The 24989-nt window shown below is 38.9% G+C and overlaps 1 protein-coding gene and 1 long non-coding RNA gene across 3 annotated transcripts in view; one reads left to right on the forward strand and one right to left on the reverse strand.

Moving 5' to 3' along the window:
• The window catches only part of LOC113105699 (sushi, von Willebrand factor type A, EGF and pentraxin domain-containing protein 1), a 61877-nt gene extending 37089 nt beyond the window's left edge, over nt 1-24788 (reverse strand). For both annotated transcript variants that reach the window (XM_026266939.1, XM_026266938.1), the window contains exons 1-3: nt 24006-24788; nt 11751-12006; nt 10144-10320 (exon numbers count right to left, since the gene is read on the reverse strand). In XM_026266939.1, the coding sequence (XP_026122724.1) occupies nt 10144-10320; nt 11751-12006; nt 24006-24518 (946 nt within the window). In that variant the 5' untranslated portion in view covers nt 24519-24788. The remainder of the gene's footprint in view (nt 1-10143; nt 10321-11750; nt 12007-24005) is intronic.
• On the forward strand, nt 11905-17124 carry LOC113105701 (uncharacterized). The gene is made up of 3 exons (XR_003292389.1): nt 11905-12008; nt 15328-15435; nt 15606-17124. It is a non-coding gene; the product is annotated as an uncharacterized LOC113105701 (long non-coding RNA).
• Nucleotides 24789-24989: the final 201 nt, after the last annotated feature.

Raw genomic sequence — 24989 nt, forward strand, 5'->3', positions numbered from 1 at the left:
TAAACAGAAAGATGTCTACAGCTCTAGAGCTGGAAGGATTGTGCTTGGGAAATACTACGTTTTGGGTTTCAGACTTGGAGAGGTATTAGACTGTAGAGTTGTTTACTGGAAGTCTGCCTGTCACATGTCTGATAAATGTCTTCACTCTCACTGCGGCCCTCCAATCTTCCCATCTAATATATCATATGTACTGACGCGTCTCTTGGTTTAAAACCAAATGCATGTTATTACGCGCAAGACACATGCACAAAGACATGCACAATTTTATGCATACATATGCACAGACAAAACAACACATTCTGCGTTACAGGCACTAAATGTAGCAAGAGTACATTTTTACTGACTCTAGAGACCATATGGGGGTTATTATTGGTCACAGGGTTGCAGGGGGGTAAAAATGAGGGGGAAAGAGACAGCCACAGTGGGAGAATAAGGAGGTCAAACACACACAAAAAAGAAAAACACTTTTGCAACATTTCCTCACTCAGTACCTATCTGACATTTCCCAGATTCCTTCTTTTCTCCTCTATTCTGGAAGTTTTTTTTTTCATGGATAGATTTATGTTTGTCTAGGGGCTCACATATGGACTCTAGGGCGTTCTGCTGAAGGTAAATATTTACGAGCCCTGATTTGAGGAAATAAAACAGTGTCTCTTCCTCAGCTATCTTTGACCTCTGACATCTGACAACTGGTCCCTGTCACACACCAGCTGAGATGTATTATGGTGTCTGCATCTATGGTGATGTATTACACTTGCCAGGTTAACCCAGAATGTGACTCTGGATAAAATGTCAGGTCATTATAACACCACTGGAATGCTTAAGTCAAACAAATCCCAACACAGATCTTCACAAATGGTGTCATTCATCTTTTCTTTGTACTCATTCATCAACATCACTATGTTTTACTTTCAAGCAATAGTAGCAGGAGGTCAGTTCAGATGAAATGGCCTTTAGTCTTGTTATTAAGCACCTTTAGACATCAGGACAATGCACGTTTGGAGGCTTTCCAGTACATTCAAATGATACAGGGCAACTATCTTTTTAAAATCCCTACAGATCAACAAAAGATTAAAACTTGACCTGTGGGAACAAACTTGATCCAGGCTAACTTTTCTGTGCACAGATGCAAAACAACATGTCCGGAAAAATAATGCTATTATCTATGACTGAAAAGCATGGCCTTACCAGGGTCAGCTTTTTGTATTTTGCTTTTTATGATATGTTTTATTGCAATCATTATTAAAACAGTCCCCATATCAGAAACAAGAAACCCTGGTCTTCATTTAGTTTTTCCGGTGACTTCCATAGAGTGAGCCAAACACCTGCTATAAGTTTGCATTCTGTCATTAATTACAGAATTCTGCTGCTAATTAACAGTCAGACCAAAAATAATTGTGAGGAATGCAATCACCCTGGTAACATCTGATTCAAATTCGCAATTGAGTTCACAGCCTCCGTTATCACATCCAAAATAAACAGGAAAATTAACACAATAAAACAGGAAGACAAAATCTACTCAGTGTCTTTTGTTAACTTTCATCCCTTTTCAGTGACCACCAGTTATGACTATTATGCATCATGTCAAATATGCAAATAAGTTCAAATAAAGAAAAACGCAGCAACCTTAACAACCAGATCCATGAAAACCTTTTTAGAGGAAAGTGTCACAGTGAGGCTCTTATTATGAAAATGACTCCTACTTTGACACAGGAATGTGAACTGTACGTACATGCATACTCTTCTGTTTTGCGCAAATTGAACACCAGTTAACGTGTTTATGTCATTGATTATGTGTTATGTGATGTTGTTCCTATCCTCATCATGTAATTTCTTCCTCAGTTTGACAATTAATGATTCATACATTTTACTATGTTGATTTATGGTGTTGTGTTAAGAAGTAAAGCAAGACCAGTGATCATGTTAAAAGTTTATTGTTTCTATATAACAGCTTTTATATTATAAATAGTCATACTTACTGTACTGGAACATTTTCCCATCCTAAACGTGAAAAACCCACAGGTCACAGTAAATGCCCACCATTTTGAAGAACTCATTCCCGCCTATTGATGGCACAGTTTAGTGTTCTCATGTTTGAGGGGGGAGGCTGGTGATCTGCTTAATTTTTGGTTGAGCATTGTTAAGCATTAATAATTAACTGAGGTTGGTTTGTTTCAAATTTCCGTTTTTTGCTTTGTATTATAACAGTTTACTTCTTTGTTGCTGTTAAAGCACAAGTATTTGTTTTTCTTAAGTACTTGTTTCTTTATTAATTAAAATTACCTCCAAGTAAGATGGCCTCCAAGCAAGATGGCCTCTCAGATTTGTTTGGAGACTTGTAGAGTGAGTTGTGGGATGTTTTGGAGAGAAATTGATGTCTTCTTAGTCAATTCGTTTGACAGCCAAACGTTTGTTTGAACAGTTATTTTTTAATGCCACCGAAGACAAGGAGTAAGTCTGATGAGAACTCTAGACCAGATGTGGACCAGAGTGAAATCGAGAGGGGGATCCAGATGAAAGAGTGCAGCTTACGATGGTTCCTTGGGCTGGAGCTGATACTGCTATTACGGTTTTGGGGCAGATGTTCTAGTCCTTTATGAAGTATCAGAAAGATCCAGATGATCGACAAGAGAGAGAGACAGGCTGTCGAGAACAACATTTTAAAGTGTTCAGTCACCACATCACACAAATGCAAACTGACATGGAACGTGTTTGTCTTGGAGCAGTATCGGACAAACCAGCAGCAAGGGTGATAGACCGGGAGCCGCATCTAGCGAGACTTAAGAATTCGTTTGATGTTGAGCACTTTTTGCTGATGTTTTAGAAACTGGCAGAGCTGTACCAGTGGCTAAAGAAGACTGGGCCATCCACCTCATACCGTTGCATTCTGATAAGGCCAGATCTGCCTTTGTTGCAATGGACCCTTCACATACACAAGACAATGACTTTGTTAAGAGATTCAGTTCCTTCACGTCTTGTACCCAGACGTGAGGACTTGGGTCAAGGAGTGTGATGTAACGACTGCTGCTGAGGCTGCCAGACTGGTTGAGGCACATATCATAGCCCGTAAAGGAACAGAAAATTTCCGCTATGCAGGAATCCTTCCTGGGGCCAGAGGTGAGTCTGAGGGACCTGGGGACTAGAGTCCTTAAACTCACACAGAGTAAAGACATTACTCCTCATGCAATTTCTCAGAGTGTACCTAAGGAGGATGTTGTCTGTTTTCATTGTGGTCAGCCAGGCCATACTAGAACTCTTTGCCGCCTGAAGAAACCTCAAATCGCAACTCTTTGTTATGTTTCCAATTCAATTGAGTCATCCCCCATGAAATGCAATGGGCTAGGTGCACAAGATGGCGCCGGTGAGCTTCAGCGACGCGAGTGTGTGCGTACTTATTTCCGGTCTTGCGACGCTCGCATTGACTGTAATGGAAACTTGCACACGGATCTTGGCTAGATGTATATAATTAATGATTTTCAAATTTAACAGCCGATAGTGGTATATCAAAAACATGGGGAAACATCCTCCCTATATTTTGCGTACATCTGTGTGGAAATTCATCAAGATACAACGCGGAGATTGCTTTATTCTTCTGTTGATTATGCGGATCAGCGTCAGGTCAGGACCACAGGGATTTCTTTTTTCAAACACAAACCATTCAAATATGCAATACTTTTCATTTTGAAGAGCAGGTTTTGTTCTGTTATGTAAGATAAATGTTTCTGACTGTCAAACAAGACGCACAGAGATTTCTGATAAAGCATGTTTTATTAACTTTATTTGATAACATAATTTATAACTAACTGTACAATTAAACGTAATATAATTATGGTATGTTTGCATTAAATAAAAGATCGCTGTTTGCATTCATGTGTTTTTATTTGTTTTATGAGATCTGTAGCATAAATCTTTATCTGTCTATGTATATTGTTATTGTTTTGCATTAATTATCAGATTAAACATATTAAAATTAGTCACGTATTTTTTACTGTGTAAAATAATAAAATATGTTGTGAAAATGAAACAGACTGATGTATGTGTACAATTGAGAAATAGATATTTCTGAAGATAAATCGCAGACCACGTCTCACGAGGTAAATATTTAATATAAAAATAATAATAATAATGCAAACATTTTCGAGAAATAAGTAATTTGTACATTTACATATTTGGTAAGATAAAATACATTATATAGCTGTGTATACACGCCATGAGTTCAACTTTCATTTCCTGAACAGTAGTGAACATTAGTGTATTTAAATCATTCACCGGACCCAAACATACACACGTTTCAAATCCACTGGCTCAGTTAACATTTGTAGTATAGTGATAATAGCAGTGTATATCTTATTTGCATATGAAGTGATATTATAAATCCTGTAAACATATAGAAGGTAATATTTGGACACCTCCAGTTTTCTGCACTGACTTTAAGCACAACCGGAAATATCTACGCACACACTCGCAAGACCGGAAATCCAAGATGGCGGAGATATGCAACTAGCCCATTCACAGCCGTGAGGTCTTACTTGTTAAACGGTAGACCAGTTTTAGCCTTGGTGGCTTGGTGACATATACGCTAGTGCAGAGCAGGTATGTGCACGGAAGGGACTGGATTGATACGGAGACTGTTACTGTTTGCTGTGTGCATGGTGACAACACTCCTTTGCTTTTTGCAGAAGTGTATATTGAAGTCTTGAATAAGTCATATTTAATGAAGGTGGGGATTGCTGAGACTCTTCCCTATCCCATCCTACTTGGCACTGATATGCCCATGTTGGTGGAATTACTGCAGGACACAGAGTGATGTGGGGTAGTGACAAGGGCTTAGTCAAAGCAAGCAATGCAGACAACACTCTATCTAGATACAGATAATGATTTGCAACCCTTGCCTTGTTGTTATGCTATTGAAGCTGAGTCTGGTCCAACAAAAGACAACAGGTTGCAACAGCGTAGAGGTTGGGTAGCAGAAATGATTGATACTCTGGGACAGGCTAAGGAGGATGGTGCTGAACAGTGGTTATATAAATCAGACATTGTGATTCTAAAAGATCTAGCCCAGTTAAAGAGGGAAGACCCATCTTTAGCCACTTGTTTTGATCAGGTTAAGAAGAATGTTGACTGTGATGTTTTACTTGATTCCGCAAAATATCCAAAAGCATATCCATTGATAGACGTTCCGGCTAAGCAGATAGCTTCAGCTTTGTTGAATTTCTTTTCCCAAGTTGGCATACCAAAAGAGGTTTTATCAGACCAAGGCCCTAACTTTATGAGTCACAAACTGCAGCAAGTTTATCAGCTTTTGGGCATTAAGAGAGTGAGAACAACCCCATAACACCCTCAGACTGATGATCTTGTTGAATGGATCAAATATTTAAAAAAAGTCGGTTTCAGACTCTGGCAAAGACTGGGATAAATGGCTGCAATACCTTCCTGTTCAACTACTGGGAAGTAACCCTGGCTTCAACAGGATTCTCGCGGTATGAATTGCTGTATGTCCACCAAGTGAGAGGTTTTCTAGATCATCGGTTCCCAACAGGGGGGTCCCGGCACACAAGGGGTTTTTAGCGAGCTCTGTGGGGGGGTTGTGTCATATTTTGAAAAGTGTTGAGCAGTGAGCATTAAGCTAATTTTAGAAAGTACCACTGATTCACCTACAGCATCTTATAATAATGACCCAGGCATTCTGGACTAGGGATGTATCGTTCCAATACTCGGGATTGGTATCCGATCCTGGCATTTTCGGATCTGGGACAGACGATACCGATCCAAATCTGATATTGTGCGTGTACTATTCTGTGTTACTGTTGACCTCCACAAAAGGCACAAAAATATGATAAAGCACCAAAATGCATTTAAGAACATATTTCAAGTGTTCTGAAGCTGTTCCATAGTTCAATGTGAGGTACAGATTAATAATTGAAGTCATTAAATTCAAGTTCACATAAACTCTTATTTCCACTGCGGCTGTCTGTCATCCTCCATTCAGTGTTCAAATTGTATGTCTCGTTTGGTTACTACAGTCAAAACGATGAAACTCTCTTCAAGAGCTCACAGTAACTGAGGTTTATAATTGTTCAAAGAAAAGGCTCATTAATCTAGCGCACAGATTTAATAGACTACGTATCAATATATCTTCCCTTTGTACAAGTAATGTCTGGTTCGTGAACTAATCGTTTGATCACAATTTTTTCTTATGGCGCTTTTCCACTACACAGTACCAGCTCGACTCGCATTGGTTTGGTTTTCCCACTGTGTAAAAGTTGTACCTGTACATACCTGCTTCCAGATACTTGGCCAACACTCACTCTGAGTGGAAATAAACCAATATCACGGAATAATTAATTTACTCAAGTACACTGACTGAACTGTTGTGACGAGAGAACTGAAGATGAACACGAGTCGAGCAGCTTTCTATTTGGACTCTGAGAGCTATGCAGGCTGCGCACTGTGACTCCGTGTTGTTTTTTTTAAGCTCATCATTCTGCGCACAAGATATGCATAAGTGCTCTGTGGTTTTAAAAAAAATTGTTGTGCTCCCGTGATTTTTCTAGAAACTAGAGTACGTTTTGCTGCTGAATAATCTTCCAACCTAGTTTATAGTAATATTGTTGTAATTTTTTTTTTTTTTGGTTTATTTATTTCATAGCACAGAGTCCTTGTACCAGCCACAGTGCATTATCTGCACCAAAGTACTAATGAATGCATTAGGGTTGAGACGATAGATGATGCCATCATCCATCGCCGATAGCTGACAGACGTAACAATGTTGTGCCGGCATTGTGATGCTCATTTTTTTTGTTTCACTATTACGATTCGCGATTGCACGTACTCTGTTTATACTATAGAGCAGCAGTACTTACCACACATTTTACAAGATTATATGTTTGTCAGTGGTACTGAGGATCTGCAAATCATTCCCCATCGTTCTCAGTCATCTCTCATTACACAGTGTCTACACCAGACACAAAAGTTGTCGTGTGGCGCCGAGCTGCATCAGCTAAAGTCTGTCTAATTTTGTGTCAGCACATCATAAACAAAACGCGGCAGCAGTTTACTGTCAGGGAATTGTGGTGTCATGCCATGATGCATCCATTTTAGATCTGTTGACTGATTTATATATAATTCATCTCTGTTATAGATCAGTGGTTCTATAGTATTTTGTCACCGCTCGCTTCCAGTGTAGACACGGTGTTAGGAATTGTTAGTAATTTTCCCTTATAAGGATTCACGCTCCGGGCACACCTCCCCCAATCCCCCCGCCGATCTCATTGTCCATCGCGATGTTTCACTATAGACATCGTCCAATGCAAAATTTGAAGACATCGCCCAAACCTAGAATGCATTTGCAGATAACTAATTCCCAATACTGCAACAAGCCCAGGACATTTTTTGAGGGCAAGGCAAAAGAACTAACACACACACAAAATGAGATGAGGGAAGCATTTTTTTTTTTAAATATAATAAGTGAGTGAGTGAGTAAGTGAAGTGACATTCAGCCAAGTATGGTGACCCATACTCAGAATTTGTGCTCTGCATTTAACCCATCCGAAATGCACACACACAGAGCAGTGAACACACACACACACTGTGAGCACACACCCGGAGCAGTGGGCAGCCATTTATGCTGCGGCGCCCGGGGAGCAGTTGGGGGTTCAGTGCCTTGCTCAAGGGCACCTAAGTCGTGGTATTGAAGGTGGAGAGAGAGCTGTTCATGCACTCCCCCCACCCACAATTCCGTCCGGCCCGAGACTATAGTATAGAGTTGCTGAAAAACAAATCACCAAAGCAAAGAAAGGACATACAATTGCAGAAACAATAATTTTGCCATGTGCAACAGAGATTGTCAAGGAATTATTTGGAGGGGATAAGTCAAAACAATTGGCTAAGGTACCATTATCAAATAATACAGTCAAACGTCACATTGCAACAGTGTCAGATGACGTGAGGGGACAGCTTTCTGGCCAACTTCATGGTAATAACTTTGCACTTCAAATAGATGAGTCTACCAACATGTTCGTTATGAATGGGAAAATTAGATTTTTTGTTTTGTAAAGAGCTCCGTACCACCACGACAGAAAACAATATTTTTGAAACTTCTGATTATTTCATGAGATCAAATGAAATAAACTGGAGTGACTGTATTGGGGTACTTACTGATGGAGTTGCTACGATGACTGAAAGGCAGTCCAGGGTGCAACATGAATGAATAGAGGTTTTCAAAAGAAAACTACACATGTGGAATACACGTGTCTCCTCCGGAATCAGTGACATGCTTGAGCACACCCATGCATTTATTGCAGACAGACACTTGAATTTTATAACCATTCAACATCAAATAACAGTACATCTATCAAAGGTCCTGGAGAAATTTGATAGTTATTTCCCAGCTCTAACTGAGGAGCAGGCCGCTGATTTTCTGTGGATCAGAAACCCCTTTACTGGGAACATTGAAGCAAAGCTTCCAACTACTCTGACATCAAGACTTCTGGAAGAGCTTATAGAAATATACTTTGATGCCAGCCTGAAAGCCCATTTCAGTAAGGTTCCATTGGAATCATTCTGTTCTGAAATGGCAGAAGAACACCCAGTCTGTAACACAGCTGCAATGAAGATGCTGATTTCCTTTAGCACCACCTACCTTTGTGAAGCTGGGTTTTCAACCATGGCAGCCCTTAAAATCAAATACAGGGCCAGCCTGACCCTTGAGGATGATGTGCGTCTTAAGGATGATGAATGTGTCTTGCCCTGCCAAAGATCTCTCCACACATTGACCAAATTATTGCTCACTGCCAGCAGCAATCCTTACACTGATTGATAAAGCCTTACAAATAACATCCAAGTACTGAGGTGCCAGACAACAGTCATTTTGTAGTAGCCTATGTAAAAAAAAATCCTACACACCAGTGTGAATACTGATATTTTTGTTATTGCATTTTAAATAGGGCCAATTTATAGGCTACTCCTAGGCTTATGTTTTTAAATTACAAATGGCCTGCTGATTGTTTTTGTTATTGTATTTTCAATATTATATATAAGCTATTATTTGTGCATAAACATATCTTGTTATAGTAATAAACATACAGTTTATTTGAAAACAAATTTTTTTGTCATCCTTGCTGCAACCTTACAAGAGCGATAATATCATTAAATTTGAAGGGTGGTGCAAAAATATTTTCTTGGGAAAAAGGGGGTCTCAGACAAAAAAAAAGGCTGGGAACCACATGAGTAAGAACACTTTTAGTCAAAGAAATTTGTGAGTAAAAGTTTGCACTATTCCAAATCTATTTCTCAAAACACCAGATTCATTTCCTGAGTTATGTTTGTTTAATATACAGACTTTAAAATAAGATTTATAATAGACTTCAAGGCATTTACATGTGACTTAAGTGTCTCTGAAGAGGAAAAGAAAGAAATAATAGTACAAAGCGACAAAGTGTGAAAGCAAGTGTGCAATAATAACATCTGTCGGAGGTTAGCACTCCATCACATGAACTCTGCAGTTCACACTGCGTTTATACATCTACCACTTTTCTACCACCTCATTCCTCAGTTTAATTAGTCAGTCTGATTATTTTAGAACAGTTAGAATAGTCTCAATATGAGCTCATTTTTACCACAGCATGAAAAATAGCTTTAATAGAACTGAAATTCATGAACGTAAACACAAATAGATCTTAATTCAAATGAAGCATTGCCTTTTCTTCAAGCAGTTTTATGAGGTGAACAATAGTAGGGTTGCCAGATTCAAATGAAGTTAAGTAAGCTGCAAAAAAATGCTGACATAGCATATTATGTGCTATTTTGCAGTGTACAAAGAGATGATTGTGAATGTTTTAAATCATGTTTATGGGTTTGTTATGAAAGCAAAATGAGAGCTAAAGCACAACTTTGGCATCAAGCTTCAATGTCCCATCGATTTGTAAGCTGCTTTCTCTGTCACTATGGATATTTGGTGGAAGTGTTTGTTTTACATCATTTCAGGAGAGGAATTGGCTTTCAGTTCACATTTCACCCTTAAACATCCCTGAGCACATTTATCAAGTACTAAACTGGACTTGTCTCTAGAAACTATTCCATTTCTTTAAAACTTTTGAACTGAAATAGAAAATCCAAAATTTGCCCACAGGCCACCACCCTTACCTGTGCACTCATGTTGAAGTCCTTTTCCGTAATATCCTTTCTCACACACACAATCGTACTGTCCTGTGTGTGTACCGCATTTACAGCTGGCCATTATGTCACAACAGTCCCTTCCCTCTTCGCACAATGATGAACACAGCGCCAGATCCTCCTGAATATAACTTCCAGTTGGAAGATCTGGAAGAGAAAATGGCAGTGAATATCAGACTTTGCACTTTTCTCTGAAGCAAAAGAAAATAATATTGGCCTCATAATTTATCTATTTCTTCATGTCTAACTGAACTCCAAGCAGCTCTGGAAAAGTAAGCATGTGTGTTTCGGTATTGGCATCTTCTGCATAACTAACAATAAAAACCTTGGCTTTGGCAGGACCATTTTGTCTCCTTAAATACAAACAAATGCACTGCTCCAGATGTTGGCATACACAGACTGGCTATACAAGCTGAAGGAGTCTGCACTATCTTGGACAAATGATATGACAAACATGATATTACAACGGGAGGTGAGAACAAACGATCCCACAGCTTTAGTCAGGCCTACCCTTGCCCAAAGCCAATGATTGATCTGTTGCTATCCAGAGGGCTTCTTTGTTTTATATCTCTCTGTGTAGGTGGGTGATGTCATCGTGGAGAAAGGGGTCTTGTGAGTTCATGTAGCTGATTGAGTTCAGAGCTCTGATAAGAAGAATCTGCTATAGCCAGACAGCCAAAGGAAATAATAACACTGAATTATTTTTGTACCAGTTTTCTTTTACACTGGGATTAACAGAGGTTCATATTTGTCAGGCTCAGGAAAAATGAGCTGGACTGGCCTTTGATTTCCCTTTACAAACATTCACCGTGGTAACCATAGTTTCTGTTAAAATATCACAGCAAATGCAATTTTTACAGTAAAGCAGCATGGTATTAGTCACCACTGACATCAAAATAAAGTTTGTTTTCCTGTTAACTTTGGTATTTAGAGGAAACTATGGTAACCATGGTACATTTTTGTAAAGTTTGTATTTATATGAAGAAAGACACGAGAATTCTGCATCGTACTTTATAGACATACATATACCTTTTTTTTGCAGTTAATTTTTGGTTAACGCCTTTTAAACGCCCCTTTTGTTGTCCAACTTTAACTTTTGTTTACATAATGTTTAACACCACCATTTTTGGCAGGGTTTATTAGCACTACTTTTAATAGATGTACCAAAGTATTACAGCGTGAAACCAAGTGGTGCTAAAATGTTCCCCTAAGTTGTATGGCAACAGAAAACCAAGAATAAATTTTTACTAACCTAATTATTTTTTTACAGTCCAGAAACTTTGGCTTATGTCGAAGTAACAGCAAACGCCATTCATTGATTTGTGAAGAAAAAAAAAAAACTGGTAGTGATCACGTGCTATAATTGCCCAATCAATATATCTGCCTCATAAATATGCAAATAAGAACTTTCACAAACAAGAGTTGCCAAATTGGGCTACTTAACAATGGGGTTGAAGCGACTCCAATAACATGATATTTATTCCCTGGAATGCGAATTTTAACAGGAGAACCCCGCCAAAAAACGTGTAACCCAACACTGCATACAAGTATGGAAAGCTCATTTTCTGTATTCTCACCTTCGTGAAGGGCGCGTCGAGCCAGCGCTTCAAACTCAGCGAAGTTGTGAACTAAATAGCAGTGCTGATCCTTGGGGAGCGAGGCCATGTCGTGTAGCTCGCGGATGTTCCCCTGCCAGATGCCCAGCGTGAAAATCTCCACGCCTCTCTCCCTCAGCGCCGCCGCCACCGGCCGCGGGTCTCCGCCGTTTGAGTAACCGTCGGTGATGAGGAAGATCGCCTTTGTGGCGTTCTCACGCGACTGCCTCAGAATTTGCTGTGAGTTAAAAAAATAGAAAAAATTACGTTACATTTATTTTATGTGCTTGTTAGGCAAATCCCATATAAATCAAAGTATTATTGCCTGCTGTATTACTATAATATAAATTATTTATAATTTTCACTTTGTCTTGATAATCCAGCATGGATTACACACTTTAGTTATTTCATGAGTAAATTGCAAATGCTTGAAAGCATTCATTTATTTATGTAAAGAACAGATTCAAACAGCCTTTGAGTCAGAAGCACCAAACTGTCCTTGCAAATGTGCCACGGACGCATAGGCTACTCTTCCAGGAGACATTCCTCTGTAAAATGCGCTGCACACTTCTGAATATTTGGGTTGAACTGTTCTGGAACAGTGTTGTAAACACAACTTAACCACTGATTTCTAGTTGTGTAATCTTTTGTAATGCCAAACAAAGTATTTTCACTTTCGTAATGAAATGCACAGCATCTCCATGATGGTGGCTGCAGCGGTGGCATCAATACTACAGCAAGAAATAAAAGTTATGCCTTCTATTCTTTGTGTGAACATTTGGGCGGCGTTATGCAAATCTTCCCACACAGTGACATAGACGTGGGGGGTGTTAAAACGAGGCCCATCTTAGGAGGGCGTGGACTAGTCTTAACTTTTATAAAGAATAACTCTTTGACTTAAGTCTTTGCAACTTTAGGGATCTTATCTAAGCACAAACAGCTTGTAACACTCCAAAGAGAATGGAAAAATGTTAATTGCATCATATAACCCCTTTAAACTCTTGAACCGAGAAATGGATCACGTAGATAATGTGAGCTTGATCAGCAGATTCATTTTATAAAAGAAAGATTCATTCACGAACGGCCCAAGGAGAACTTGTTTAAATGTAAAGATTTTCAGCCTAGCTAATGTATGGCTTCAGAAGAACATAATACAAAGGGTGTAATGATAATTTGTGTGATACTGTTATGATGCATTTATCATTATCAGTTGGCATTACAAAACCACCAAAACAGCAGAAAATGACTGTCTCGTTGGCAAACATAGCTACATTTTACACTCACGTGCATGAAAATTTGTTTACAAGACTTTTATGTCTAAACGTGTAATTAAGAGGCTTGGTTGAGGAACAGAGAAAATCTCTTTATTTTCTCTAAGGGCACTTTAAGTGGAGCACAAGTCTTATTGCTTCAGACACAGGGAGAGGAGGGGATTGTGAAAGTCAATGGACAAGGCCAATTCAAGGACTGGTAGAAAACAGAGCAGCTTTTCTCTTTATTGTCTAATTGGCTGCAGTTCAAGCATCTCAGACAGAAACAATAATTACAAAGCCTCGAGTCTGACTTCCAATTACACACACATAGGGATACAAGCACACACCTCAAATCTGGAATCTCCAATGCATTGAGAATTAGGTCTCTGCAGAGCAAAAGTGGGTGTTTATCACCATGTGGGTGTTTTCAAACTGCTGGGTGTTTCTAAATCATGCAATCTAAATGATCCCCCTTACCTAACCCCACCCCTAAACCTCACGTCACTATGACGTCAACCAAACAGGTATCATGGTGTAAAATCACCCTGAACTGGTAACTCCCATAACTTTCCTGCAGAGACCTATACTTGAATGCATTGGTGCTTTTCACTGTCGTCTTCTCTCTCTAACACACACACAGACCCAGACACAAATATACAGTTGCTGCTGGTTGTCACCACAGTGATGTCACTGTGGTGGGGCCCTATATGGGAGTTGGCCTACTGGCTAAAACAGGGTGTGATTGTGGGCATTTATGGGGCGGCAGCTCAAAGACATTGAAGGCGTAAGGGGTTTTAGATATGAGTCAGAGGTGGTCATGGTACACAAACATGTCTGCACATTATTAGAGCAGGGTAGACAACTGTCTGAGATCACAGGAATAAGAAAAAGAAAAAGAGTTACTGACGCGAGATGTGAAATTTGATTACCAACCACATATACTGTGTTTGCACCCACAGAATTACACACAACTGTATTCACTCCTACACATTATAAACCCACTTTATTTTTATACACAAAGCGACACATCTTGTCCCCCATTGAAGCAGCAGTGGTTAATCACTCACATTAGAGGCTCATTTAATTCGTTCAGTTAAAAGGTATTTTGTGACAAAACAAACTTTACAAGTAATCCAGGAAATCACAACATTATGGGTGTATAAATGGTTGTTTGTTTCACTCATAGTGACAAATTAGTTTACACATGTGATAGTTACTTGAGTTTCGGCTCTTTGGCAGCCTAAGACCATAAAGGGTCACCTGTAAAGTAGTCTCAGCCTCTGTTCACTGACCATCTGATGCATGTTGCTGGAAAATATTTTCTCAGTCTGCAATGCTTTGATGTGATGACTGACTTTACGCAACTTCTGGGAGTAAGAACACAGGGTTTTTTGTTTTTTTTTATCAGACTGCCTGGAAACAAAGTTGTGTTAACAAGGTACCAGGCTGATATAAAAAGCACTTTGAACCAGCAGAATCACAAAGTGTACACAATTTTAACTATTCTTGGTGTTTTCCACAATTATTTGTAGAGATTCCTTTTTTTTTAATGTAGTATAAACTTTTTTCCATCCTAAATAAACTCTTATATGTTTTTGTAGTGATGTGAAGAAATCCCCAGTGATCCCGTCTGAGAAAAAAAAAAATCTTAGTGTGAGGAGCATTTTAATAGCGCTAAGAACACTTTTCCGCTATAAAGAACCTTTTGTGGAATGGAAAGGTTACATACTTTTTTTGGAACCATTGATGCCGATTGAGAACCTTTATTTTAAATGTAGCTTATAAAAATTAAACAGACAGTCAGTGGCTAGTCACATTATATGTCAGTCAGACAGCTTTTCTTGTCTAGACAAGCAGTTCACAGACAGAATAAGGTACAGTGTGGACCAGACCTTATGCTATTCAGTTGAGATCAGCTGTGTGTTTTTATGTATGTCTAAATGTGTCTAAATATGTCTGGGGTTTTTTTTTGTAAGTATAATTAATACATTACAACTGCAGTTAATCCTGCTTTGTCGTACAGACATCTTTGAGCATGCCACATTATATAATTCTTGCAGTCTGACTTAGCATGATTTAAACACTAACATGTGTACCGTACATGTTTTTAGACAGAGTAGGAGCCACCTCTATAATTTTTTTGTAAGTTACTGGTTACATTTAAGTTTTGACTTGAATTTAGGCAACAATCTACTACTGTCTAGCACTAGTCTCCATGTTGAGTTCAACATGTCTGCACAGAATGTCACATTCTTTAATCTGTAAATTCTTTACAGCTGCTAACGTAGACATAATCCTCTGTTCAGTTCCTGTATAGGGTTAATGGGCTTGCTTAGTGAACCATGATCATCACAGCAAGGTATTCTATTTCAAAACCTCGCAGACACCTTACCATGTTATAAAGCTGATGTCAGGTCAGTAAACTCTTAACAAAACCACCGTGTTCTTGACAAAAATCTGTGATGTTTCTGAGTTGTGTTATAGTTTTTTTTAGCTCAGCAGTATGCAGCAGAAAAAAATTAATTAACTAAAATAAATATTTCTTTAGCTTCTAATAGAGTCATGTATATATCTCTGTCTGAAGCATTCCAGAATGGAGTAAACATGTGACCGGAGTGCATTCAATTGCTTGGTTGGAGGTCTGAGCTGTTTTGACATGTTATGGTTCCAGTGGCAAAGAATACCAGCAACATGAACCTACACTGCAAAAACAAGCCCACTAGATGGACCAAACCATTTCAAGCAATAGTCCTGGGCAGGAGAAAACAGCTCGCTGTTCAATTACTACATCTTTTTCCACAAGTCTGCAATAAATCCTGTAAAAAAACATTTGAGGGTAAACATTTTTCTCTGCAAAGCTGAGCTGTTGAAACCCTAGATATAAACCACAGTTTGATTTCGCACATGGGAGACTCCTGTTTCATGCCTTAAGTTTATATGCCTCCCACTGTGCACTATGTTCTCCTTTAGTTCTCCTTGAGTGATTACAATTGATTTCATTTCCTCAACATGTCAGACACACTCGGCCAACTACACCTTGTTTAGAAGGACAGGAGCAGAGATTGTTGGGCTAATGGATGGGGTAGGCCTATGCATCTACCGACTGCTGGAAGTCCCTAGATCCTTATTACAGTTCTCTCTGTCTGTGAAGTGAATTGAAGAGGATGTGCAAGTGTGCGTGGTTGGATGGAGTTTGAATAAAGGGAGTGTAATTGGTCTGGATAACACACCGGGACAGAAGGATTGTGGAGGATGGTTAGTTGGTTCCTGTCAAAACACCATTTATCAAACCAAGGACAGTAAGGCAGTGAAGGAAATCATTTTTAAAAGAGAGAAGGCCTTGACAATATTTCATCTAATGCAAGGGCAAATGTGGTCTCTCTGGTGCTGCCAGCCATGTACTAGGAACTCCGTGCAAGAACAAAGTTATGCAAGAGCAAAAAAGAGTCTGGATTTGGTCCTTTAAATTAGATTTCTCTTATTTTAGATCTTTATGCCAGAACTGAGAGAGACAGAAAATTTAGCAGTTCTTTTTATGAAATGAATTGTGACTTTTGCCTGTAATTGAAAACAAATTTGAATGATAGGACTAAATACTTGTGAAACCAAACAAGCCCCATCAATATAACCAGACTCTTGGTTTGCTAAATGACAAGAGGCAAGTGACAGAAAAGCCACAAGCCACCAAATAGATGCCTGTGAAGGAGACCAAAACACCGTGAAGGAAAAACAATTAGGACAAAATGGTTCTTAAACATGAATTGGTGACTGGAGATACAGGATATTAGTTTTGTGGACTATGTGGTTTAAATAAATAATTTAGCATTTAAGTAAATCGCTTAATCAAACCGTGGTGTGATGTAATGCCTTTTTTAAAAGGAAAGACTCAAAGGGGTGAATTACCAGATAAATGATAAAGTCTTTACTGTGGAGTGCATCAGAGACTGTAATAATTGTAAAAATATTTGTTCTCAGTATTAAATGGCTTTTTGTGCATATATTAAATGCTTTAAGCATCATGTTGCTTTTATATTAACTGATTCACTGATTATACTTTAAAATGTCAAATTACAAACCTCATATTGATATTTTAGAATGTTTACTTAACAGTTCTTCTCTCAGTAGATGTAAAAGTGCACAATTCTTTCAAGTATCTTAGTATTTAGACTCATTTATGCAAGTATTCTATTCAGACAAGTTCAACTATAGAGCAACAGCAAGATCTGATTCACAGGGAATGTACATAATAGTAAAAAAAAATGAATGCATTGTTAGTTGCTTTGAATAAATACATCATAACACGTAAATGTAAGTGCATGTAAACTTAGACCGCATCCTATGTTTGCCCACATACTGTCCATTGTTCCTGCCTCCCTTTCTCTGTTAAACCAGAGCTGTGCTTTTGAGCTGCAGACGTTCTCTGCCTTAAAGCTGAACAGGACAAATCTTTGACAGTTAAATTCTGATCTCTCCTCTCTACAGTGATCCTATATCTGTTTGGGCTTCCCCGATGTTCAGTTTAGTTAAAAAAAAAATAGCCTCAAGGGCCCAGAGCAGAAGAGTGTCAGCATTCCTCAAGCCACCCCAGCTGGACCTGATAAAAAAACGCCTGGTTGAGAAGTAGTGACTGAGGGGACAGTCAGCGTTTTTATGTGGAGTGACTTGGAGCTGATGCATTAACATAATAAGAAAATAACTATTTAGAAAACAGAGTATTTAAATGATTTAAAAAGGACCATAAAATTCAGACTGCATGTTCTTGATGGAAACCACCTAGCACTGGAACCCATCCGCCCATCAAATAAATACTTCAGACGCTTTTCCAAATGGAGTAGGCTAGTTTAAAAAATGCTCAAATTGTAATTTAGAACATCCATAACTACATGGTTGCCTGTGAATAACAACCGTGCACATTTTGATATTATGTAACTCCACTGTGTATAATTGTGAAACTTGTTTTTCTTCATAAAAATGTCTTTCACTTCATGATCATTATTGCACGTGTGAATGATCTGTGACAGTGAGAATGAATAAAATCTTAATTAAAAAAAATTGTATTTATAGCTACAACCAGAGCCAAATAAAAGCACCCCATACTACTAGCTTTTGATTCTCATCTTGAAAAGCATTGTGAGGGCAGTGACTGAAATATCTAGAAATTCACAACAGCACGTAGGTAAGATATTTTCCAGACCGGTGTCTAAGAAGCGCACGGGTCACTAATGTAAGGCAGTAATAGCACAGATGGGGGGAGAGAGGAATCTATTTTCAGGGAGAACAGACCATGTGTTGCTGTTGACAGGCTGAACTGATATCCATTTCAGCACTTCCGTGGCTTCTCCTCTGTGGTATGTCCTTCCCTTCCCCCTCAACACACATGTACACAAGCACATATGAGATCGTTTACAATTGCAGACAGACACAATGCATAGCAAGTGCATGCAAGTGCTACTTATAGTGTTTTGGGTGAAACCTGACTGTTTTTTTTTTTCTTGCTTTTTGCTTTGAACTCCAAAGGACATAACTGTGGCCTTAGCTGAGGTATTTTAAGTGAGACTCCTGGAAAGCCTGTACAGAGCTGCCAATTAAAAGCCTTCATATCATAGTGTGGGCACAGGCACAGACCAGGCGCCTTTGCATAGAGCCCTTATTAAGATGGTCTGCCTCTGGAATTTTAAAGTTCTTTTAGATAAATAGTGCTTCTGACACTTTGTGTTCTTTTAGAAAAATATTGCCTCCTCAAATTAAGAGTGTTTTAGAATAATAACATCAGTAGTCTTAGTAGATTTTTAAAATAATAGGGCTTCAGGAACTTTACAGTCTTTCATCAGAGCCTTTGTTTTTCTTTTTGTAATTGTACAGACAGAAAGCTTTTGCTATCAAGTTACAGATGCAGCTAGGTTTCAAAGGGAACAGCATATATTGCAAGCATTTATAAACATAATAGGACATGCAACACAGATTTTTGTCCTTTTATTATTTATAAATATTATTATTATATTTTTCAGGTATGGAAATCAGGCATTTTGTAAAGTGTGACAGTCATATTTAAATCAGGAATTTTATATTTTTATTGCTTAAATAATGGCATGTGGTTGGCTTTCCTTGTGTTTATTATTTATTAAGACATTTTAAGTATACATGCTCTTTTTTTTTTTTTTTTTTTATTTGTCACTTGAAATAATCTCTCTGATATGATTATCTGTACTGTGACAGATGAGTTTGGGTTTACTATGCTCAGACCTAGAGAAACTAAAGTGAAAATAAATAAAAATTCACTCAAATAACCAAAAAATTCAAAATTTACCACATTTTGGAACTTCACTCTTAATTTAAAACATTGTCAGACATCACCTGTTGCCATTTATGAATCCCAAAGCCACAGTGGTCTCTTAAAACAAAAATAGCATCTGGGAATTGCAGGTGATTCAGGATGATGAAGTGGGCCTCCACAGATGTTAGTAATGCTCTCTTGGTGGTGCATGTATGCAGCTGGTGGAAAAACGCATGCTTTTATCTTTTCATGCTTCAGAGCAGAAATGTGACCTCTCGCATGACAGAAATGACCTCACAGTATGGGGCCATTAATAGTGCTAAAATAAACACAAACTCAGTCTTTTGTCTATTATTTTCTTCAGTTTTTCTCTGAACAATATTATGCATTTTTTGCCAGTAGACTGTGCAGTAGGTGGTGCAGTCAGACTGAGAACACCACCACCGCTCTATATTTGACTTACTCCAGCATCCAGTTACCACTAATCACTGTGTTGAAGCATTTTGCAGTTTATAAATATTCCAAAGTGCATTTGCGTGTGTAGCTCTCAGGGTGTGGAATGGGGCTCTCCTGGAGCTGAAAGTTGTGGTTAATAGCAAGAATAATGTGAGAGCAGACTAAAGGTTTGGCATGAGGTGAAAACTGCAGGCGAGACTAATTATTTTGCAATAATACAATTTGTGTGACTGTGCTCCAGTAGCTACATCGAGTTTTGTTACCAAATGAGCCACTAAGGGTTTTATTCTGCCCCCCATTTTTATTTTATTTTATTTTTTATATTATGCATTTGACTGTACTGACAATTTCATATGAAATTTACATTTAATAACTGAATTGAGCTGAATGATGACATTATTGTCTTCTGAAGAGCTGTTTTATTAGCTGTATCATATTTGTTTCATAATTTGATGGATTTTGCAGAATCAACACAGTTATTTAATTGAACTGAATCAACATTGAAGTGAGATTAAAAAAAATGACACTGATGCCTTCAGTAGAGCTACATATAACTGAATTTAATTTGTTTCACAATTGATGAACTTTACACAGTTATGAACTGGACTGAATCATCATTGAACTGACTCGTGCTGTATGATGACACTATTGTCTTGCCATAACTTTTTTACAGAAGAATTGGAATTCCTCTCGTATTTAAAAAAGTTTGCTTAAATGATTCTGTTATTTTTACTATTCATATGTGAGGCTACTTTGAAACAATCTACATTGTATAAAATGCTATATAAATAAAGGTGACTTGACTTGACGGCAATATTCAAAGGCCCCATGGATTTTACAGTTGTTTGTGATTTGTAGATAAATGTTAAGGATAAGAATGTTTAAAATATATTTTACACACAAATTACGCACACACAAAAAAAAGAAATCAAAAGAAATTCCCATGCCGTAATAGGATTGTATTAATTTACATGACTTTTCGGTTTCTGTTTTCTGACTTTTCTAAAATTTGACTACCAGGAATTTGGGGTATGTATGAATTTAATTTACGTAAGATATATCTGGATTGTTACTTGTTATAGCTTATTTAAATGCTTGTTTTGTCTCATCTTAAATCATCTAGTGGTCCACTTAACAGTGGTCCACTTAACATTTTCTGAGCCCCCTGGTTGACAACCACTGTTCGATAGCAGAGCATCATTTTGTCTACTGTGGACAAAGAAACAACAAATACATGAGATGTGATTTTACCCGGCTAAGTGTTCCTGCTTCCCTGCAGAATCAGTGCTGGACTACTGATGGATGAAGACCAGATGAAGGTTTTCTCGTGCCATCATGTTGCATTTATTTTACCGTCACATGTGTGTCCAGACAATAAGACTTTTTCATTCTTGTCTCATGCTGTCTCTCATTGTTGATCCATCCCTTTTTAAGGCATACTTCTGCTGCTTACGTATTTCAGTCTCTCATGTGTCTGATTTATAGGTGTTATAAACCAATTTCTGGTGAAGGTAAATGCATACTATTTGTGTCTTAAGGCAAAGCGCACCGTTACAAGCAAACAAGCAATATGTTCCTGCAACACAACTCAGAGACACAATTAAGCCCCTAAATAGGATTAAGACTGATTCATTGTAAAACATGTTGCCTCTTCAGACAGTTAAGGACCGAATGGCCCTTATCTAGCAGTCTGCAGACATATCTGTGGCTCTCAGGCTGGTTTAAAGGCATTCCTGACTGTTTTATCAGGGTTCGTAGAGTACAGGCTGTCTCTCATAAGGATCTCCCTAATCAGTCTTAATTAATAACACAAATACAGCCTCGGGAAGTGCCAGATTTTCATAGTGCATGCTTGCCAAAAAGAAGCATTCTGTGCAGACGATTTTCTTGTTTTTTTATTCACACAGGGCTTTTTAAAGCTATTTGTGAAAAATAGTGATTTTCTACAAGTAGACACTCACTTTACATTAATATAGATAGATAAAACATTGTACCTGTAAGCATTCATAGCAAATTTCCAGTTATTTGTATCAACACCAGACATCACGTATGTGTTTTTTGACAGCTGTCCCAGATCTTTCATTCTGTTTCTTTGCTTTTATGTCCCTTTGCTTTAATTTTGCACAGCACATTCTGAGACTTACTGACAGATGTTTTCGCAGACACAATATAAGATATTTGGACACGTTCATCTGTCTAGACTCGATGACAGTAACGCTCCTGCTGCCTTGTGCTTCAAAAACCAGGTCAAAAGGGTCAATGGCACTTTAAAGAAACATTCCCTGGAATTTCTAAAGGGGGACTATAGGAGGAAGGGTCAAATGGGGATGAAATGAGAGGGATGTATGCTAACAATAATGCAAAAAATATAACTGCCCTTTCCCCTCCACACTACTTGCATAAGCTAAACGAACAGTCATTTTTGAGGAAGAACGACTCTTGATACATATGTATGCATGAGTGGGTGTGTTTTCAAATGTGCTTATATAGAATTCCCATAGACTTCCCCTTCTTAATAGAATCCCAGCTGGGGCAAAGGAAGAATCCTTGTCGAGATGAGCATTCATTGGAATTTCAAATCCATTTGGTCAAGGACTTCGATGTAATGACTCCCTATGGAGGCTGATCAGAAAAGCAGGCAAAGAATTTGGAAAGCACTAAAAGCATTCACTAACTTTCAGAAGGACAGCAGAGAGAGAGAGAGAAATAAGTTTATGGAGAGCTAGTTCTGCTCTGGTTTGGCAAATGGACAAGGGGTTGGGGATCTGGCAACCCAGGATACCCACTAAGTGCAGACAAACACTGTGGCTAGAGCAAGAATCAGCAGGAGCGCTGGGCGAACCAAAGAGAGATTACATAAGAACTTAGATCCGTAGATGTCTATCTTTCTGTCTATCTATGTCTGTCTATCTGTCTGTCTATTCAAAGTGTCTAGACATACTTTTCTTTATAGTTAATCATTTTAGTTCATTGGCAGATTCTCCAGACAGTTTTAAATGGTTTACCACTTTGCTGTTTATAAGTATCTTGGGTTTGTGAGACTACACAATGCCGCTTTTATCCTTCATCAGGCATAGCAAAATAAAATGCATTTAGAGCCAACCCAACATTTCATTCTCCAAATGCAGTGGAGTAAATGAATTAGAGGCTTGGCAATTGATGATGTTCTTGCTAAAAGGCAAATCTGATCAGAGAGATTTGGCCTCTCTATGCACTTCGGCTGGGCAGTAGAACTTTGGATAAGGCCTTCGACCTCTGCAGCTCTGAAAGATTGAAAATGTGTCTGGAAAAAGCTCCCAGACCTCCAAGCCATTTAGACTCAACGGAAGGAGCCAAAAACCATGAAATATTACAGTTTGACTACAATGCCAATTAATTGCTTATGAACAAAAGGACTTTCCTGCTGTGCTTCCATAACAACTTAATACATTTGCAGATCTGGGTTAGCGAAACCATTTTTCAAACCACAAATGTCATTCAGGATAAGAAAATGCCTGAAAACACGGACGTCATAATCATTTGTAACGGAAAAAGGGAGTAGAAGCTGCAGTAGGCTGCAAGATGTGGCAATAAATCATTTTGCTGCGATTTATAGCATTGCTGTTAAGTGAGACTGGGTTAGGTTTTTTTTATTTTTATTAATTATTTTTAACAAATGTATTTATTTGAAATGAGTCACTTCTGCTGTCTTTCGTCTTTGTCTGGATCTTGAAATTCTCAAGTTGTTCCAGCTTGAAACCAACAACTCTGTATTTTGCTATTTTCCCAAGTATTTAGTGCAACTGGGGACAAATCAACCTGTATGGCCCTACCAGGCACTTTTGTTTTAAAGTATGGTCACTGTTCTAGAAAGCCCTACATAGATAGATGTTTTCTGTGGTTATCTGTCCCAGATCACAGTGCACAGAAAACCATGTGGTGTTAACTTAAAGATGACATCTGGAGGTACCTTGCCAGGAATGGAGACTCTTAAGTGTTGTTCATCCATCATTTTGACTTTTCAGTTCTGTTTCTGCTAAATGTGCTTCAGTGATTGAGATTTAATAGCTATCTGTTTGTTTATAAGTTAAAGAACATTAAAGAGCAGTGGAGGAGCATTGAAAACATTCAGCATAAATCAAAGTTCAATCTAAATTAGGTGGCTAGACACTTAATGTTAATGTCTGTCATTTCCTCTTTTATCTATTACATTTCATTTAGTGCTTAAACTCTTTCTCGCATGCACAGACATTGTGATTACACAGCTGCTCTTACCGCTGCACGCTGGAAGGCCCCCCTGGTGTAGGTGCCACCTCCTCTGTAGGTGATGGAGGGGATCTCTTTGCTGAAGAGCGAGCACTTGTGTTGGTGGGCTTTGGGTGCAGACACATAGTCCGCTCTTGTAACCACATGACTCTTGGAACTAAATGTGACCAGCGCTACACGTGTTGCCTCCGGCGCCACCGGAAAATCTGACAGCAGCTTCCGCACGAATCGCAGCTCACTCCCAAAGTTGGAAGCTCCCACGCTGGACGACTCGTCCACGAGGAAGACCAGATCCAGACAGCCCCCCCGTTCCCGAAGAAGACGCACGTTCCTTCGGAAGACCTGGCCGAGACGTTCCACTTTGCTCTCCACGCTTTCAGAGAGGTTTTGCCGGGTTTGGGCCACCTGACGCAAACCCTGCAGTGATAACCGCTGAGCCTGGCCCAGCCAACCAGTACAGCATGACCAGTACAGGAGAAGTAAGGTGAACCTTAAAGTCAATGTAAGTCTTAGTGTCACCATGATAACGCCAAAAACTCAAACGTCCTGTAGTGGTTATGAGGGAATATTGAGGCGTATAAGTTTGTTGCAGTCCTTCTCTTCTTTAGCTTCCTCTATCTTTTCCAAGCAGGGTGAGTCTCCTATCTCTCCGCTGGTCTCAGGCATCTGTGGAGCTCCTGCATTTCAGACACCCTCCAAATGCATCTCCCCTCTCTCTCAAAATCATTTGAAAAGCGAGTCGGTGAAAAAAAGTTCGGTGAGAATGAGCGAGGGTGTGTGCGCTGGTGCGGGACTAAGGGAAGGAGTGAGAGAGAGAGCAGAAGCGGAGGAGGAAAAAAGGGGCAGTCAGAGGCGTGAGTGTCTCTCTCTTTTCTTCTCGTCCCGTTCTCTTGCTTATTCCCTACTTGTTCAGCCCTTCTCTCTTTCTTTTTCCTCTGCTTGTCCTAGAGTGCTCCAGACTGTCCGTCAGCCAATGCCTTTGTAACAGAATAA

The sequence above is a fragment of the Carassius auratus genome, chromosome 7, assembly GCF_003368295.1.
Source record: "Carassius auratus strain Wakin chromosome 7, ASM336829v1, whole genome shotgun sequence".
In the NCBI taxonomy this organism is placed as follows: Eukaryota; Metazoa; Chordata; class Actinopteri; order Cypriniformes; family Cyprinidae; genus Carassius; species Carassius auratus.